The sequence below is a fragment of the Malaya genurostris genome, chromosome 3 (genome assembly GCF_030247185.1).
Source record: "Malaya genurostris strain Urasoe2022 chromosome 3, Malgen_1.1, whole genome shotgun sequence".
NCBI lineage: Eukaryota > Metazoa > Arthropoda > Insecta > Diptera > Culicidae > Malaya > Malaya genurostris.
Genome location: NC_080572.1, coordinates 59,052,508 through 59,071,275, shown reverse-complemented (window position 1 = coordinate 59,071,275; position 18,768 = coordinate 59,052,508). Strand labels below are relative to the sequence as shown.

General features: G+C 37.0%; 1 protein-coding gene across 1 annotated transcript in view; it reads left to right on the top strand.

Annotated features, from left to right (window-relative positions):
* Positions 1-18,768, top strand: part of LOC131435955 (uncharacterized) — a 335,189-nt gene that overhangs the window by 277,566 nt on the left and 38,855 nt on the right. Inside the window, exon 8 of the mRNA XM_058604264.1 lies at positions 8,590-8,790. Coding sequence (XP_058460247.1) covers positions 8,590-8,790 — 201 coding nt within the window. The remainder of the gene's footprint in view (positions 1-8,589; positions 8,791-18,768) is intronic.

Below are 18,768 nucleotides of genomic sequence, written 5' to 3'. Positions count from 1 at the left end.
AAAGTGGTTGAGTACATCAGGAAAAACTCAAAGGAGTCGACGCGGGATTTGGCCAAGCAGTTCAACACCAGCATCGGGATCAGGCCCGTACCCAAGATATCGTTTCGGGAAGGGACCAAAGATAAAAAACTAATGTTACTGAAGATTGCTGGTATACCTAACTCTCGGTGTTCTTTTTACGGGTGTTTTAACAGACACTTTAAACTTTTTCACTGGAACTGTTATTGTATTACATTTCTTTACGTTTACTGTCTTGTTATTTTTGTAACACATGTCTGAGATCTTCTTAAAAATTAAATATCTGTTTTTGATTTCGGGAAAGGGCCAGGGCCCCTCGGACCCCCCCTCTGGGTACGTGAATGATCGGGATGATTCAACGGATCAAAGTTCGGAGCTCCCTGAAAACGTACAAGCAGCAGAAGGTGCCGAAAAAGTCCCTGGTACAGCAAGTTCAGGCCAAAACAAGAGCGCGAAAACTGTATAACCGAATTCTACAGAATAAAGACGGATGCATCCTGATCGACGACGAAACCTACGCCAAGGAAGACTCTGGTGCGCTGCCCGTACCGCAATATTATACGAAATCGGTATACCATGACCTGGACGACGCTGACATCACGGTGGCGATGGAAAAGTTTGGGCAGAAGGTGTTGGTCTGGCAAGCAATTTGTACCTGTGGTTTGCGGTCGTCGATTTTCTTCACGAAGGGCACAATTAACGCCAAGGTGTACGAGGAATAATGTTTGAAGAAGAGAATGCTGCCACTTTACAGAAAGCATAAAGCTCCTCCTCTCTTCTGGCCGGACTTGGCTTCAGTCCACTACGCCAACTCCGTTTTGCAGTGGTTGTCATAAAATAATGTACAATTCGTGGAAAAGGACATCAACCCACCGAACCCTGATCTTCGGCCAATTTAAAGGTATTGGGCAATTGTTAAGCGGCACTTTCGGAAGGAAGGTACAGTATCCCAAAACATGCAGTAGTTAAAAAAACTGGACAGCTGCCACCAGGAAAGTAACAAAAGTAACTGTGCAGAATTTAATGAAGAATGTCAAGTCCAAAGTGCGAGCGTTTCACAGAAACTAGGATTTTCTTCAATATAATGAAATGCATTAAAATATAATTTTTCTACAATATATCGAAAATGTCAAAATATGTTGTTTTTTTTTCGCTTTTTTATTCAATAATCAATGTGTATCCTTACAGAACTGTTATGCGATCATTTGAAAAATCGACCTGAAATCTGTCGTTTACTCAGTTCTTCGAGTAGAGTAAGGTCTGTGATCCAGTTTATAAGACAAAATAGTTGCTGAATATACGAATTAACTTCGGCTATACCTCCGGGTCCGAAAGCACCAGATATTATATGTATGTATGTATGTGTGATGCTACCATTGCACTATGGTCCGAAACGGGAATTTAGCGTGACAAAAATATTTTCACTATTAAATATTAGTTTCTTGTAGTTAACGTCTTCACAAAAGTTGTTTGTATCAAATGGAGCTCCTTTTGATGAAAAAAGTTACTAGGGTGGTCCTCATTTAGATTGAAATCTGAAATCTAACTTTCTTAATTGAACTCAAAAATGATTCCGTTATGCAATAAAATTGTAGAAAATTTTATTTTGAGCAACTTTGCTGAAAAAATCACCTCTCTAGCTTTTCATTTGAATCGAGTTATATCAATTTTCCCGAGTAAAAGTAGGGTGGCTCCTGAAAAATCCCTTTTTTGTTCTAACTTTTTTGTGAAACGTTATATGGAGAAGTTGTTTTCAGAAGAGTTGTTGAACTAATTATTGCTCACAATTTTGCCGAACCAAACTTTTTCATATGAGCCAGCAGTAAAACGTTATGATTGTTTTTTCATTAAAAACTAGTCATGCTTCCAATATCAAAATTCATTAGATGCCAGATCTATAAAAATATATCCTGCGCGGTTCCTGAAAGGTCATAATATAAGTAAAAATTTAAGAGAAAATTGGAAGGGCGTTATTTTTTTAACTTATTTAAATTAGTCTTAAAAATACCTTCAAAAAACTCTAAAACATTGCATAACGTTTTAACGTATTGTGTGGGTACAAACGAGTTTATGATAACTAATGCATAGTATGCCATGACAAATTGCGGTGAACATCATTGCACCAGGTCAAGTAAGCTGTAACAGAATTGCTTTGCACATTTCACCACGAACAACCTTACAGGTAAGTAGTGTACCGCTCTAAATGATTTCGTTTTCAATTAATAGTTATAATATTCACAATGACGATCCTGCCAGGAGTCATAATTTTTATAGCAGTTTGTCAGAACCATCCCGCATGAAAACGGAATCACCCAAAGCAATTCAAAATATGTACCAATATTCGGCTAAAATCGTACTATCTACTATCTACTACTATATTGAGAAAAGAAAATGGCCGCTAAGAATATGCGTAATGTTAAAAATGAATGAAAAAGCGGATCACTATGGTCGCGCATTATAAGCGGACCAGGAAGATCGCGCAATTTTAATAAAAATGGCGTTTTCTCGAAATCTCGCATCACAGAGCGGACCAGGAAGGTCGTGCAAATATTTATATGTAAATAAGCGGACCGGAAACGTCGCGCACAAAAGGAAGCAGGCAACGTGGCCGTGCAAATAAAAAAGCGGATTTGAATAATCGTGCATTGCAAAGCGGATTTTTAGATCGCGCACATTTGCTTCGTAAGTAATCTCACGCGCATATTTTTGCGTGTAATTCCAGACCACAAAAAAGGTGCTAAACGCAAGATATATGGAGAATAACGGAACATATGTCCGATGGCTGAGCGGTGCGAGCAATGCAGAGAATGAGACGACATTTGACGCATCTGTTGATCAGACGGACGAGAAGTCAACGATTTCAGTAATGCCGTGCATTTCGAGCATGTGCTTCAGATACTGAATTAGAAGTTTTGCTTCGCCATCATGATACACCACACACAAAAAAAAGTTTGAATTTTACAGGTGTATTCATAAAGTCCTAATTTGTCAAATGACGAAAAATTTCATTTGTAATGGCTTAATGTTGAATTAGCATGAATTTTACTGGATTCGATTGTAATGTGCGGGTAAGACAGTATGAATTTAAATGTACCATTTATCAGCCTAGCAAATGTATGCTTATGTTGCTCAGTCGATCAATGGACGTACTTTGTGATCCGATTATTCGCGGTTCAAGTCACAGCGGTCGCAAACATTACTTTCTTTTTATATCAATGAGTTTCATATCATGGAATTTTAGATACAATATTGAATGTTATTGCACGTAAAATTGCGTGTACTGTGACAATCCATTAATGTGCATTTAATAAAATATATAATCACCGGAATTTTTTCGAAGTGTCCCGCTTGTGAGGAATTCTGGCAACCGTCAGAAGGCTGGCTGCATTCCGGCTGCTGTCAAAATTGTCCAGACGAAATTGTGTCATTATCTCGCCGTACGTGTCTTGTTTATTTCCCTCCTCTTTCTTTTTTTTTTTATTCGACTTCATTCGATATTCGTCAATCCCGCATGTACGTACAAGAAACTAATCTTGAGACGGGGTAAATTAGATTGAAAATGGGTAGGTTTGGTAGTAAGAAAGCAATGTTATTGGCAATAACATTTTCCATGATTAGTATATATGAAGGGCAATATCTTATTGCCTTTCATATGTATCTTTTATTGAAAAAATAAAACTAAGACGCTTAAAATGTAGAACCGATTCGAAACGGTTCTGCCAATCTTGTATGGCAAGAATCCGACAGAAAAGAACCGTTAATAACCGCTACGCAAAATTCTCTGCGTTGCATTGTTGCCAGACTTTTGCCGGAACTCTGGCAGAAATCCGGCAAAAATGGCTGGCAGACATAGCCAGCTGTCTGGGGAAAATCTGCCCGTCGCGTACGAGTGGGGTGTTAATTCTACATCGTGGATCTGAGCGATATACCACTAAGGGATATACTAGATACACCCAGGGATGCCAAGGGTTAAAAAAATAAAATCTGTGCATTGCGAAAAGTCTAAAAACTTGAGTAAAACTGTATGATTACACTGAAACGTTATGCCTTCACTGACATAAATTCTCGTATATCGACCTATAAAATTATTTTATTTGTTTTTATTTTGATTTATTAGAAGTAAAGCTAAGAGAACTGGTATTCCAATTTTTTTAGAAGAGGGTGGATGTGTGGGTGCAAACGAGTTTATGACAACTAATGCATAGTATGCCATGACAAATTGCGGTGAACATCATTGCACCAGGTCAAGTAAGCTGTAACAGAATTGCTTTGCACATTTCACCACGAACAACCATACAGGTAAGAACCATACCGCTCTGGGTAATTCCGTTTTCAATTAATAGTTATAAAATTCACACGTATCAACATACTGTTTTCAGCAAAATAATAGTATCAAATTAGTTCTATACAAGTGTTCCATACACTGCCCATTCGAGAAATGAGAAACACAAAAACTACAGCCGAAAAAGAATTTTTTGCTGAACAATTTTATTAAATTTATTACCAAAATAACTGATTCAATTAATTTTGATTCCGTTATCGCAATAATTGTATCGTTAACATTCAAAATAAAATATAGGACTACAGTTAATGGCGGTTTGGTATGTATTGTATAAAAATATTTTGCTTGTTATGGTAAGTCTTCTGAACTTCTCCTATTTTGTTTATTCGACAATGCCAAGATAAGGTCTGAAGTTAACAGAAGCCTTTCAAATACAACTTCAATGCTCACGATTCTGCTGAATTTTCTAGCATTGTGCTCTCTGAAGTTCCGTATACTTTTATTTCGAGTCTTCTGAGCTTCTTCACTAAGCATACCAATAGTTAAAATCGCCTACCTAATTAGCGTGACTCCGTGTACCAACAATTTATGCTCAGTTGATGATAGTGGATACCAGCCATACAACGATACATACAAAGCTCGTATTTTCTCAGTGTTACTTTGAAATTCGTCGACGTTTATCTTATTCCGGTTATTGATCAATTGACCTCATCAAAATAATCTACCTGAGTATTAAACTTTCTTCAGCATTCGGATACAACTTATTACTCTTACTAGCAATCATCAAATCCGTAAGGTTTTTGTAAATCAATTTCTGTTCATAGATTTATCATGGCCAACTAGTTCGGAATAACCATATTACACAGTATCTCTAATCATGAGTTGCTCAAACTCAATTGAAGTAGTTAATTTGGTAATAAATTGATTAAAATTGTTCTGCAATCTATTTTCGGCTGTAGTTTTTGTGTGTCTCATTTCTCGAATGGACAGTGTACGGAACACTTGTAGAACTAATTTGATACTATTATTTTGCTAAAGAAAGTATGTTGATACGTTAAGGCGTATAAGAGTTATGCAATGGTTTTGAGTTTTTTGAAAGTTTTTTCTAAGACTAATTTAAATAAGTTAAAAAAAATTAAGCCCTTCCATTTTTTTCTTAAATTTTTACTTATATTATGACCTTTCAGAAACCGCATAGAATACATTTTTATCGATCTGGCATCTAATAAATATTGATATTTGAAGCTTGACTATTTTTTTATGAAAAAAAACAATCATAGCTTTTTACTGGTAGCTCCTATGAAAAAGTTTGGTTCAGCAAAATTGTGCGCAATAAATAGTTCAACAACTCTTCTGAAAACAACTTCTCTATATAACGTTTCACAAAAAAGTTAGAACAAAAAAAGTGAATTTTCACCAGCCACCCTACTTTTATTCGGGAAAATTGATGTAACTTGATCAAATAAAAAGCTAGAGAGGTGCTTTTTTCAGCAAAGTTGCTCAAAATGAAATTTCCTCTAACTTTATTCTACAACAAAATCATTTTTGAGTTCAATTAGGAAAGTTAGATTTCAGATTTCAATCTAAATGAGGACCACCGTAGTAACATTTTTCATCCAAAGGAGCGCCATTCGATTACAAACAACTTTTGTGAAAACACTAACTACAAAAAACTAATATTTAATAGTGAAAATATTTTTGTCACGCTAATTTTCGGTTTCGGACCACTGTGGCAATGACTGCAACTTTCACAACTCCGACCGCTGCTCTGGAAGCTCTTCTCAATATAAGACCACTTCATGTACATCTTAAGTAAAAAGCACTCGCTTGTGCCTATAGACTTCAAGTTACCTTCAATATATTCAAAAATAGGTCATACACGTCTGTATTCCCAATTAGTTATATGGGATGATGTTTTTCTTGCCCCTAGCGACTTAACAATCACATGTAGTTTCCCGTATAGAACTATTCAAATAAAAATTCCATCTAGACAGGAGGGGTTGTCTGGATTTATGGAAACACTACAGCAACAACATGTAGTTTGTTACACTGATGGTTCACTGATGGAGGGCCAAGCTGGTGCGGGTGTTTACTGTCGTGAATTGAGGTTGGAGCAATCGTATTCACTTGGTAGATACTGCACCGTTTTCCAGGCACAGATCTTTGCAATCATGTGTGGAGTACAGTGTACCCTCCAGCAAGGCATATCTGATAAAATAATAGATTTTTGTTTCGACAGTCAGGGTGCAATTAAAGCGCTTGGCTCGGGTGACTCACGTTGTGATCGATTGCCGTACTCAGATCGAAGATTTTCAATGCTGTAAATCTAGTCTGGGTACCTGGTCATTCCAACATAATTGGAAATGAATGGGCGGACGAACTGGCCAGAGTGGGAGCAGAAAATGACCTTGTAGGTCCTGAACCAGCACTACCAATTTCCAAATGCTGGATAAAACAAAATACTCTGTCTTGAGCTCCGTTTGAGCATGCAAACTACTGGCGAAGTTCTGAGACTTGTCGTCAAACAAAAATATTCTTGAAAAATCCATGCCCTAGAATTTCAAAGAATCTTTTACATTCCTCGAAACGCTATTGTGGTGTTCTGGTTAAGGCTCTGACTGGTCACTGTAAACTTAATTATCACATGGCTACCATACATCTTGCTGAATCATTTTCATGCGATCTTTGTGAATTCGATTACGGGACTTCATATCATCTAATATGTAACTGCCCTGCAGTATCTCAACTACGGTATCGGGTTTTTGGTTGTTTTTACATTGAAGAACCTATGTTCAAGCAACTGAAACTCAGAGATATTCTTGGGTTTTTAACCCAATGTGGAAAGGAGCTCTAATTACTCTCGCAAGCGGTTTCTTCGTCTCGTAAGTTGCGACCACCTTCCTCTATTTCCCACCATCATTCAGGTAAATGATGAAAAGTCACGGCAAGGCACAAATCCCCGAAAATATGGGGAACGTACCGTTATGAGCCAATTTTTTCTGATAGAGTGTCACATAAATTGTGTGAACTTTCAGTCTGCTTAGCGGTTCAAATTGACCTGTTGGGCGGAGATGGCGGCTTAATTTGAACTGATTTGAACATTGATGAGCCGAAGGCGAAACGCGAGGGAAATGAATTTGGGGATGTTTATGAAGTTTCGTCTTCATAATTGGCCAACGTTTTTAAAATGGGCGAAGTTCTGATGGGGGTTTATATCAAATTTGACTCCGTTGGTTCAAATCCACTCCAATATGTTTCAAGCGTAGCGGCAGGATGCTAAATCACGCCAAAACAAAGTTGATTTTTTGTGCATTACTGTGAATGACAAAACATGCTTATTAAGGCACACTCTCATGATGATTGTTCCGAAAGCAACGGAGGGTGTGCTCATTCCACCGTATCACCTGTCATATCACGTACTTTGGTAGAAATTTCAATAATTTCTTTTCTCGAATATTCTCCGGTACTTATAAACGACGAATTCCATCAAAATGCAACCCAATTTGGATGAGCAACTTCGTGTAAAGTTTCCGTGCGAAGGTAATGTTTTGCTATTCATTCCAGTTTGTGACTAGAACATTTTCGTAATTCCTTTTTCATCAAATGCACCTTCTATATGAGAATAAGAGTAATATGAAAAATGAATCATTACATCACTAGGTGGAATAAAACAATTTTGTTGTAAAGCTCAATTGTTTCCATAATTTAACATACAACCAGAAAGTCATACCACTGTTTTTTTTTTTTAAATTGTGAAAAGCCCCCCCCAGGAGTCAAAAAGCCGGATTGTCGCTTATGACAGCCGTATCTCTGTGCAGGCTACTCACTCGTAACCGTGACCTGTTGTGGAATTATCCGCGCGTACGAATGAATTGACCTGAAACACTTCAAAGTCCACTGCCCTAGCAACCCTAGCCAGCCCTGCTATTTGTCATAAAATTGGCCCACAACCATCCAACAGTCCGTTGAATGTAGGTAGCCCACAGCTGCCGAACCGAAACCGTTTTGCCATCTAGCTTCCTACTGCCATTCGGGTCGGTTCCGCCACCGTCGGCAGGACTACCGGACCGCCACCGGCATGGCAATTAAACTGCTTCTGAAATGCAATAACACTCCCATAATTGCCCCATACATCATAACTACATGCCTTTTTTCCGCCTTTTTTTTTGAAATTCTACAGCTCGACCCCGGACCCTATTGGTCCGGAAATTCCTGTCCCACTTTTTTGTTTTCGTTGTTGTTGACTTCCTACGTTTACATCTGTATGTATATGTTGCGTACATCCGCAGGTTCACTCGGTTGCTGGTCCCATTTGGATCCGATAACGGCCCGGCTCAAGGGACTCGGCGTCGGTATCTCCACGCCGACCGGCCAATTTTCGCTGAAGGACGTCGTCTACCAGGACGCCGGCACGTACAAGTGTGTCGGCCAAAGCTCAACCAATCGCAAAAAGCTCGAAGTACTGCAAACTGTTTCGATTGCTGTTAAAGGTAAGTGTTTCGCTTACATCGTTGCTTTTTACGGCCGTCTTTCAGTGTACATACCGCACCTGCATACACGCACGGAACGCCACTCGCGAGGATTTTGTAAAAGTGCGATGGGCGGAAGCGATGGGTTTTTATGGTTTCCCTATTGGCGCAATAACTAGTTCGAACGAAGTGCAATCGTGTGGGATGGAGATGGCGCTGTGGTGCCGGGAAGGGGGGTGGAGGTAGCGAGACCCATTCACGTAAGAGCTAGTTTTTCGAGATAACTAACGCTCGTTGCACTCTGAATGGGATAGAGTGGTGGTTGCATTGCTTTTTATTCGCTTTTACCGCTTCACTAACGACCGACCGGAGGGCAATTTTGATATCCTTACAGCTTTGAAATGGTTTCTGTTGGTAAGCCATTGCAGGAAAAAGGGCATTCCAAACAAGCAACCGCAAGTCGCTACAGTACAATTGTTTCACTCTGCGAATGGGTTGAACGATATTTTGATAATCGTAGCACTTTTTTCGATTGTTTCTGACCCAAAAAAGTACGATATAATCAAACTTGAGCTTAACAAGTGAAAATGAAAATAGTTTGGTTGATTGAATTATCCCGGGAAGAGTTGAATAGAAAATTAATATTTTTACTTTTAATACATGTTATCTGTGAAGCATTTTTCAAGCACTACGATAAATTTGCAACTTCCGGTGTAAGATTCTGTTAAATTCAACGATGCAAATAATAATGGGCACAGTGTCGAGTATGAAAACGGTACGCAAAGAATCCCAGTATACGTGACTACGCTTTAGAAGGGTTGAGCGTTATGATAACAAAGATAAAAACCTTGCTTAATCCACCTAGTGGTGTAATGGTGCCTTTCTCATGTAAAATATTGTGGCATTCTATTCAAAATTTTTCTCTTCGATTTTTGAAAGAAAGTAAGGAGTTGCTTGTGCATTTACTAGTATAACATTTACTAGTACTTTGCTCGCAAAGGTCATCCTTAAAAAACGAAATGGGCTCACTATTATATGCACTTCCGGCACCGGAACCCGAGAACCGGTATAATCGAAGTCGGTTCGTACGGCCACCAACTAACATGACGTACAAACTCTACTAGTTTTATTCAAATTTTGAAGGTTTTTTACAATTTTGCCATCGCACTCTAAATAACGATTTAAATGTTTGTTGTATCCGAAAATATGCAGTAATTTTTGGTAGAACCATAAGACCTTTCATTTGAGCCTAAGATGGAGAATAACGGTTTTGAGTCCAGTTTACAACGTTTTTTACGGTTTTTTTGCCGGTTTAAGTGACGTTGTACAACATTGAACACACTTTACGCTATAACTACGGAACGGGAAGTCGGATCCGGATGAAATTCAGGAATTTCGTATGGAACCATGAGACCTTTCTAAGTTTGTCAAAATCGGTTTAGCCATCTCCGAGAAAATCGAGTGACTATTTATTTGTTATATATACACATACATACATACATACATACACACACATACACACACACAGACATTTGCTCAGTTCGTCGAGCTGAGTCGAATGGGATATGACATTCAGCCCTCATTGCCTCGGGTCAAAAGTCGGTTTTCGCAGTGATTGTATAACCTTTCTATATGAGAAAAACAAAACGTCAAGTTGGGAATGTGCTTTGTGTTTGCATAATATCAGGAAAAGTCAGGAATTTAAAAAAATACAGGGTTGTGTACGAGACACGACCGATCACAAATTTAATTTTCAAACTCATTCATCAATAGATTTAAATATAAAAAATAGACCATAAATTGTAAGTCACTATCTAGAATCATAAATCTAATGCTGGCATTTAATACTTCAGATAATACGATTTGAAAAAAATCAACAACGTGAAAATTTTCTTGCGAATTTCGGCTATCATTCGGTAATAGTAATTCCAGAAATGATAAGCAAGTCATCATACTTCACATCCCCCGATTCGAATGAAACTTTACACACGTTTTCAGTATGACAAAACATTTATTGCAGAGACCAATTTCACAGATTTTTAGAGGGCGTATGTAATTTTGCATGCACTTTCTTCAAATCGTGGTAACTAGGAAACGGTAGTTTGTGCAAAAATGGTGTCGAAGAAGAAGTAGTAGGAAATAGTTTGAAAAGTTTTTCATTTAAAAGAAATATACACTGTGAAAAATATTAATAACTAATATAAAAATCGTTTTTTATTCCCATAGTGGTGTAATGACTCTTGAAAGAATTTTTTTTTAATCTTGAATAAAATCAAAAACTTTCTTTGGGTATAAACTACCATCAGCTTTCCAATATGAAATCAGTTATGTAAAGTTAGTTCCGGGTTGGCGGTTCAATGCATAGGACGCTGGTCTTACAAGCCAGTTGTCGTATGTTCGAGTCCCGACCTGGAAGGGTTCTTAGTGTCAGTAGGATCCATAGCACCTAGCCACGCAATGATTCTGTACACTAAGAATAGGCTGCGAGGTCTGTTGAAACAGAAAGGCCAAATTCCACAAAAGGAATGTAATGCCAAGACTTCCCGATCAACCGAGCATAACAGGATTCTATCGAAATTATATACGATCCTAATATTTATATCTCATTATGTTACAAATATAATTCCAAATCAGAAACAAATATTCAGATTTTATTAAGATTATAGCAAGCCCAGATATTATATTAAGGGCCGTTATATTTCAGGTAAAACTATACTAGAAAATTGAGAAAAAAAGAGTTCAAACACTTTAGTCGATCATGTTTTTGACTTTCAACACAAGTAATTCTATACTTCAATTCAATCAGCAATAACAAACATATTTTCCAATTTCACATACCTGAAGATGCTTTTGAAAACAATAATTTGCTTTTTGATTTGGAAATGACGGCCAAAATTTTAAATTTGACAACGTTCCTAAGTAATTCCTATTTAAATTGTTTAAAGTTTTTATCGAAATAGTAATTTTAAATCGAAAATAAATATTTTTCAATATGATTTTGCGCTTTTCCTCATTCGAACAAAGAAAGGTGAGGCAAAAGCTTTAAAACTCGACTCATAAATATTGGAAAAAGTGATATAACATTCGACTCAGTTCGTTGAATTCTGCAATATATCCTCATAGATGATTTTCATGAGCTTGAGTCAAATGAATGCTTGAATTCTTCAATTTTTTCGGTGTCCGATTTTTGTTTCCGAAAATACAGAGTGATGAATGTTAAAAATTTTCGAAACGTCATTGAAAGTGACGCTGCAATAAACGAAAAACAAAATCTAAACTGGGCTCAAAGTTAAAATCTAAAGTCAGTTCAATACTTTTTCGATTTATAGGTCTTTTAGTTGCAGATTGAAAATAGTGAAAAATAGTTTTACCGGACCCCGGATGTACTGGAAATAAGGGAAACAAAATTCTTAGAAAAAATTCGTATCGATTTATCTTTAGTTCTTGCTGTACTTGATACTATATTGATCTGATGATTCTTTATATAATTGGGGTTGGTCAATGATATTGATTTTTGGCGTTATATGAATATTATTCACTATTTGTGATATGTCGATTTTTTAGAGATGCATATTACATACTTATCATTCCCATTCGCCCGCGTGTAGGTTCTAAAACGAAAACGGTATAATATTACATTGACAAATGTTCACTGATATCATCATGGCCTAAAGCAAACTAATGTAATATCGAATCACTTTCACAATGTTTGGATTCAAAACCGGTAAAATCGAAATAAGTTGGTTAGTTGATCAATTATTAAGATCTACGAATTGCAGATATCGCATTTTGCCTGTTGTCAACTATATCATTGCATGACCATTTTTACATTCATGAATCAGACAAACACGATTTATCGCACCATAATACTTTCGATTGGAAATGTTCAATCTATCCATATCTGATAAATTTAGTATTTTAATTACTTCCAATCCGGAACCATGAACTGGATTTCGAAATTTGCGATGTAGAGTTTAAAGCAGGGGTTCCCAAACTATTTTGGGTCATGGACCCCTTTACTAAAATGAACTTAGGCCTCAGACCCCCATCAACAAATTCTTTTGAAAATTCAATTTCTTACTTTTTTAATATTGATGTAGAATACTTACCAATTTCTGCGTGTGGTCAAATAAACACAACTTTTTTGATGTGGAACACATCTTTATTTTCTATATAGGGGTGCAAATCAGAAATTCAAGAAAAACTACACGTAGAAATGTGGTCAGGTTTTAAACACTTACAGCTCATTCTGTTTTGTATCAATTATTAATATTATTTCATCATTTGATAGGAAATAATTCTACGTATTGATTTGAATGTTCATAGCCATGTATTTTCAATTGTATATCATTGAAATGTTGATTAATAGCTAGCAGTGTCCTATTTTGTCTGCAAAAAATCTCCGGCATACCGGATTTCCCTGCCATAGTCGACGGTTTTGAAGGAGTAAGCGATGTATCAAAGAGAGAGCATCGCTCTGATTGGTCAATCGATGCAAAAGCGAAGCTGTTGGAAGCACGCGAATCTATAAATAGAAGCGAAATTAAAGCTAACGTTTCAGTCCTATTCCTATCATGCTAGAGGTAGGTTGTTGCTAGACAGCAAGACAAAAACGTGCCATAAAACGATTTGAAGCTTCAAGGGCTGATGCCAGTTGTCAGCGTAAAACCGTGTCGCTCGCTGTGCGTATTACATTTCTCTTCATGCTCTCTCGTAAATGTGTAAAATGACTCTCGATGTGGCCGGGTGGCCAAGAAAGTTTTGATATTTTCGGTTACAAGTTTGACTACATCACATAAAATCCAATAAAGCTACCGCTTGTTTGGCAGCCTTTCTGAGCCGATTTTATTTCTCTTTCATGTTTCGTTACGTTACCAGGGAACTAAAATGGCGCCGACATAAAAACCGACTTACCTCCACAAAAATAACTTTCACTTAATTTTCATCGCGACAACATATATGTTTTTATGCCCTAATCGCATCTAAACTAAATTATCTAGACATTGTCAGGATAGATTTTTGATCCATGCTTTTGAAAGCGAGGTTTTCAATGAACAAGTTGAAAGTTGCCCTGTTTCAGCTATGCAACTCTTCCTTCCGAAAAAAGACTTTCCCGACCGCTAAAGTCAAACAATCATTCTAAATTTTTCACAGAATAATCTAAACTAAATTTCTAAGAGATTGTCTGTTGGGTTTTTTGATATTCGTCACCGTTTCCTAGAAAATCAGATTTGTAACGTGGAAATAGCCTTTTAAAACGCCCTAAAACACACTGGTCTCAGCCCATAATTTGGTATGCTCTGATCTTGTGTCATGCAAGCTCGGAATTCCATGTTATGTCGTTTCCCCATGAGAAATTGACAACTACCTTTGGATAAATTTTGAGTGCTTAAGATTAATTTCTAATTTATATTAGATGAACTCGATTGATAATGAGAAATAGTTCATCGCTTCAACCGAAATCGCAGAATGGTAGAGAAAATCAACGCTAAAAAACTGCTTGCATAAAAAACTTGAACACAAGCTTGGCGAAGAGAAGCTTAATTATCGAAATCGCAAGTATGTACAAAGATATAATTGCATGCATTTGGGATAATGGTGTAATTTCGTCGGTTATAAAACAAATGCAAATCAAGACAAATGATGTTCGGTGTTGGTTCGGATTAATTCAACTTTTTGATTGTAAATTATTAGAAATTTTGGTTGCCTTGTTCCACATCAACGGCTCGAACAACCCCATGGGGCTGATCCTTGCAGTTTTATCGAATATATTTCAAATAACAACTTATATAAAACAATAGGAGGTCGATTTCTAGATCTCGTCGAACCCCATAGTCAGTTTTCGTTTACGTCAACCCCCGCAAAAAGGATATCGACCCCAAGGGGTCTATATCGACCACTTAGGGGTTTAAAGCAACCGACCCGCATTATGAGACTTTCCATTTGAATCATTTTTTCCGTGAGTCAATCTAGGTAGATATCAAACACTCAAACCGGAATGACAGTTAAATTTTTATGGTTTTTGAACATTACTTGTGGGGCTTCTGGCTGCGGATATCGCAAACTAATGTGACTAATAGGTAATTGATTGATCATCAATCATTAAAACTTGCTATTCGAATCGATGTTATATTCGCTTTTTCTGATTTTGCACTGTCTTTCAAACTGTGGTACTTCGGTACTAAATAAATGTGTTTTGCAAGTAACATTAACTTTACGTCTGCTTAGCGGTTCAAGCTGAACTGTTTAAGTTTACAATAAGCAGTTCAATTTGGACTGCTCTGCACTGACGTGTCTAAGACGAAACGTAAAGAACAGTAAACTCATGAAATTAATTTTTCATAAAATAATTGCACGTTTTTTTTCGCAATTCCATCATGATTTAGCGCCCCCGGCTGTTGGCGCTAGATTAGACCAAAATATTATGTTTTATAAGACTAAATCCATTTCTAACTATTCACTTAGGTTACATGATTACTGTTTGGTTCAATAATATCAACATACAAAAGCGACTTTATATAAGTATTGACGGCTTTCTCAGTCCCAAATCACTAGGCAAACTATTTAATTCTTAAATTGCCCGACGTTTCGGCCGTTTTTGATGGCCTTCAATTTCTACTGACCGTTGTCAAGCAAGTGTACAACCAGAGAGTCTGTGACTGTTATCGACTAGCAAATGCAAATATCCGCGAAGCAATTAAAGCCGTTTAAAATTGTTAAACTTCTTACCGTTGGTAATCAACGTACTCGATAAAAACGAATTGACTAAATTTCCCTTGAAAAAGGCCATCAAAAACGGCCGAAACGTCGGGCAATTTTAGAATTAAATCGTTTGCCTAGTGATTTGGGACTGAGAAAGCCGTCAATACTTATATAAATTCATCTTCCAGTCGTTACAACCATCATACAAAAGCGACTATCCTGCGAGCAAATGGATGTAACTTTCAGTTTGGTCATTCACTCACTACTCAAATACCTTCCTCGCTCGCATCTAGGAATTAACTAAAGCAGAAATGTGTTCGAGCATATATTTAGAAATTTCTCTTTATGTGATAGTTCATAATGCGCAAATCAGACGAGGGGATGGCATCATTATGGCAAGCTGTGATTGGCTCGTGAGAACATAGGTCAATTCAAACCAATTTTTCAATGGTATACTATTGAAATACTGAAATTACGTTGCCATACATGTTTAAGTTCAATGTTTCCGAATCGATTGGTTGTTAAACTATATCAATTCATCAACGATCTTGAGGTTCCTCTTGACGAAGGTCTAACACTTACTGTTGGAGCTCTTGTTTGTTGGTGTTTCATGACGTTGATTTAATTCATGAACGCATGTCGAATGCTGTTACCACATGACTGTCAAATATTCGAGTTACGATAGGCGTGATAACCATTGATTATATATTGCTGTTTGAGATTATATCAAACAGGGTGACAATGTAAGGAGGATTTAGAATCGATTTCTTTGTTCGCAAACTTTCTCTGTTAAGGTGCGAAGGGCGTTTTACTCATTTCAATAATAATGGAAAAACATTAATTCACGTTCACATGATTGATTGCATCCTACCTGCTTCTATCGCCAATTGCTAAAGACATGCGCGGTGCCGATTTTCCACACTCTGCCATTTCTGATTATGTTTCGATAGCTGGCTGAGATTACATCCTCTTGACGCAAGCATCTTACCGCTTGCCTTCGTACGGCAATTCTACATACATGTTTCCTTCGGATGATAGTCGAATTTCATCGTCGCTCTGAATCCTTCATCATTCTAGAAGTCATTTATTTTCCCGAAATTTAGTGGTTTGAGGTTGAACCGAAGAGGGGAGTGAGAGAGAGAGATTCGAATAGCTACTTCGAACCGAACCTGAAATCTCACGTTGCTATACTGCACACAGCTGCTTTGTGGAAGCAAATCAAATTTATTCGTCCCTTCGGTGACATACACACTTGAATCGAATCGTAGCCGTAGGTTCGTGATACTGTTCGAGTGTCGCCAGATATGCCCAGAACTCCGATTCGTGTATCGTGGGTGACGGCAAAAAATGTCTCACTTGTCAGTGACACACACGCCCAAGGTGATGCTGGTACAGTGAAATCTCCTACCATGCGGTTCACCGGAGGCGTGAAATAGGAATCTGCGTATTGTATTTCGACTAATTAGGGCTGGGAACGATTATCTCTCTGCTTTCGTCAGATTGTATTGTATTGGGAGTACAAATAAATTCGGTCCGGTTTTTTGGGTCAAAAATGCATTTATTTCAAAATAAAAAGAATTTAGAGATTATTCAAAGTATCATCCATAACCGCTTACTACTTTTTCCCACCTCTCAGGCAATTCTCGAAAAAATGTCTTGTTTTTTAGGTGATCCAAGTTTCAGAATAATTTTCGATTTCTGCGAAAGAAGTAAACCGGTGACCTGCCGGATCGTGCTGTTGAATCAATTTTTGAGCCAAATTCAGATGAACTTTTTTTCTGTTTTTGCGTTATCGCTCTAAATGACGGATTGCAATTGCACACACGCTTAACCCAATATTCCGGAACCGGAAGTCGCATCCGGGCAAAATTCTACAACAACTTATGGGAACATAATACCTTTCATTTGAATCTTAGTTTGTGGAAATCGGTTCAGCCGTTTCTGAGGAATTGAAGCGATTTTCGGTTTTGAGTAAACGATCACTTTTTTCGGTACTTCCAGAACCAGGAACGAAGATCCGGTGTACCCAAAATAATTGTATTTGGTCATCAACTAACAAAACTTGTTGAAGTAGTTGAAGATATTATTTGGCTTGATTTTACTTGGCCACTGAAATTGAAATTTATATACTTAGCAGTGTGTAATCAAAAAAAGAGAATTTTTGAAAACCTTCCAAGATAAAGAGATTTTCATAACTTGTAAAAATATTTGGATGGTTTCGAAATTCTTCAACGATAGAAAAAGTATATTTTTTTACCATAAAACTTGACCGCGTAATAATAATGGTTTCACTTTTTGAATTGAAAATACATATTTTTTCAGAGCTTTCAAAGAGTAACGATGAACTGGAAGTCACTATCTTATTCTTGTAACGATATTCCAATACAGTTTTCTGACGTCTAATAGCCTTCTCCGGAATTGTAGAACTGTAGTTTAAAATCAAAAAGGCAAAGGATGGAATGTATGAAAAAGGTGGCAACAACTCTCCGTGCGGAGAATTCCCAGATGACAAAATTACAATATTGAAATTGTTATTGCACGCTCCAGTTGTTTCAACCAAAATGTTATTAATTTAACTATCATAGTATTGTTTTTTTTTTTTTTTTTTTTTTTTAAAGAACTATTTATTGGAATATGAGTTAAAATTAAATTATTAAGATTTAAATTGGGTGTTCAGCCACAAGTGGTGACTTTTCAGCCCTGTTATATATATATGATTTGGTTATTACCATGAAGACATCATTTGCTTCCGCAATTCTGAGATTTTTGTGTAGGGAAAATTCTAAACCTACTTGCATTGTGTAATGGGGAAAAGGAACTTAAATACAAACTTACTAACTAATACAGAGAGCGAATCGATTCAATTGAAGATTGCATCGATTTTTGTCGGAATTTGCTTATAATATTATGTGACATTACATCTAATGGTTCTATATTTGTGAGTCTGTGTAACTCATTTGTACTAAACCAGGGAGGACGCTTCAGAATCATTTTCAGAATTTTATTCTGAATCCTTTGAAGCGTTTTCTTCCTGGTGGAACAACAGCTTGACCAAATTGGTACCGCATAAAGCATGGCTGGTCTGAAAATTTGTTTATAAATTAACAATTTGTTTTTTAGACAGAGCTTAGAATTTCTGTTTATAAGAGGATATAAACATTTAATATATTTATTACACTTTGCCTGGATTCCTTCAATGTGATCCTTGAAAGTGAGTTTTTTGTCATACGTTAAACCTAAGTATTTAGCTTGATCAGACCATGTCAATTCCAAGCCATTCAATTTGAGAATGTGATT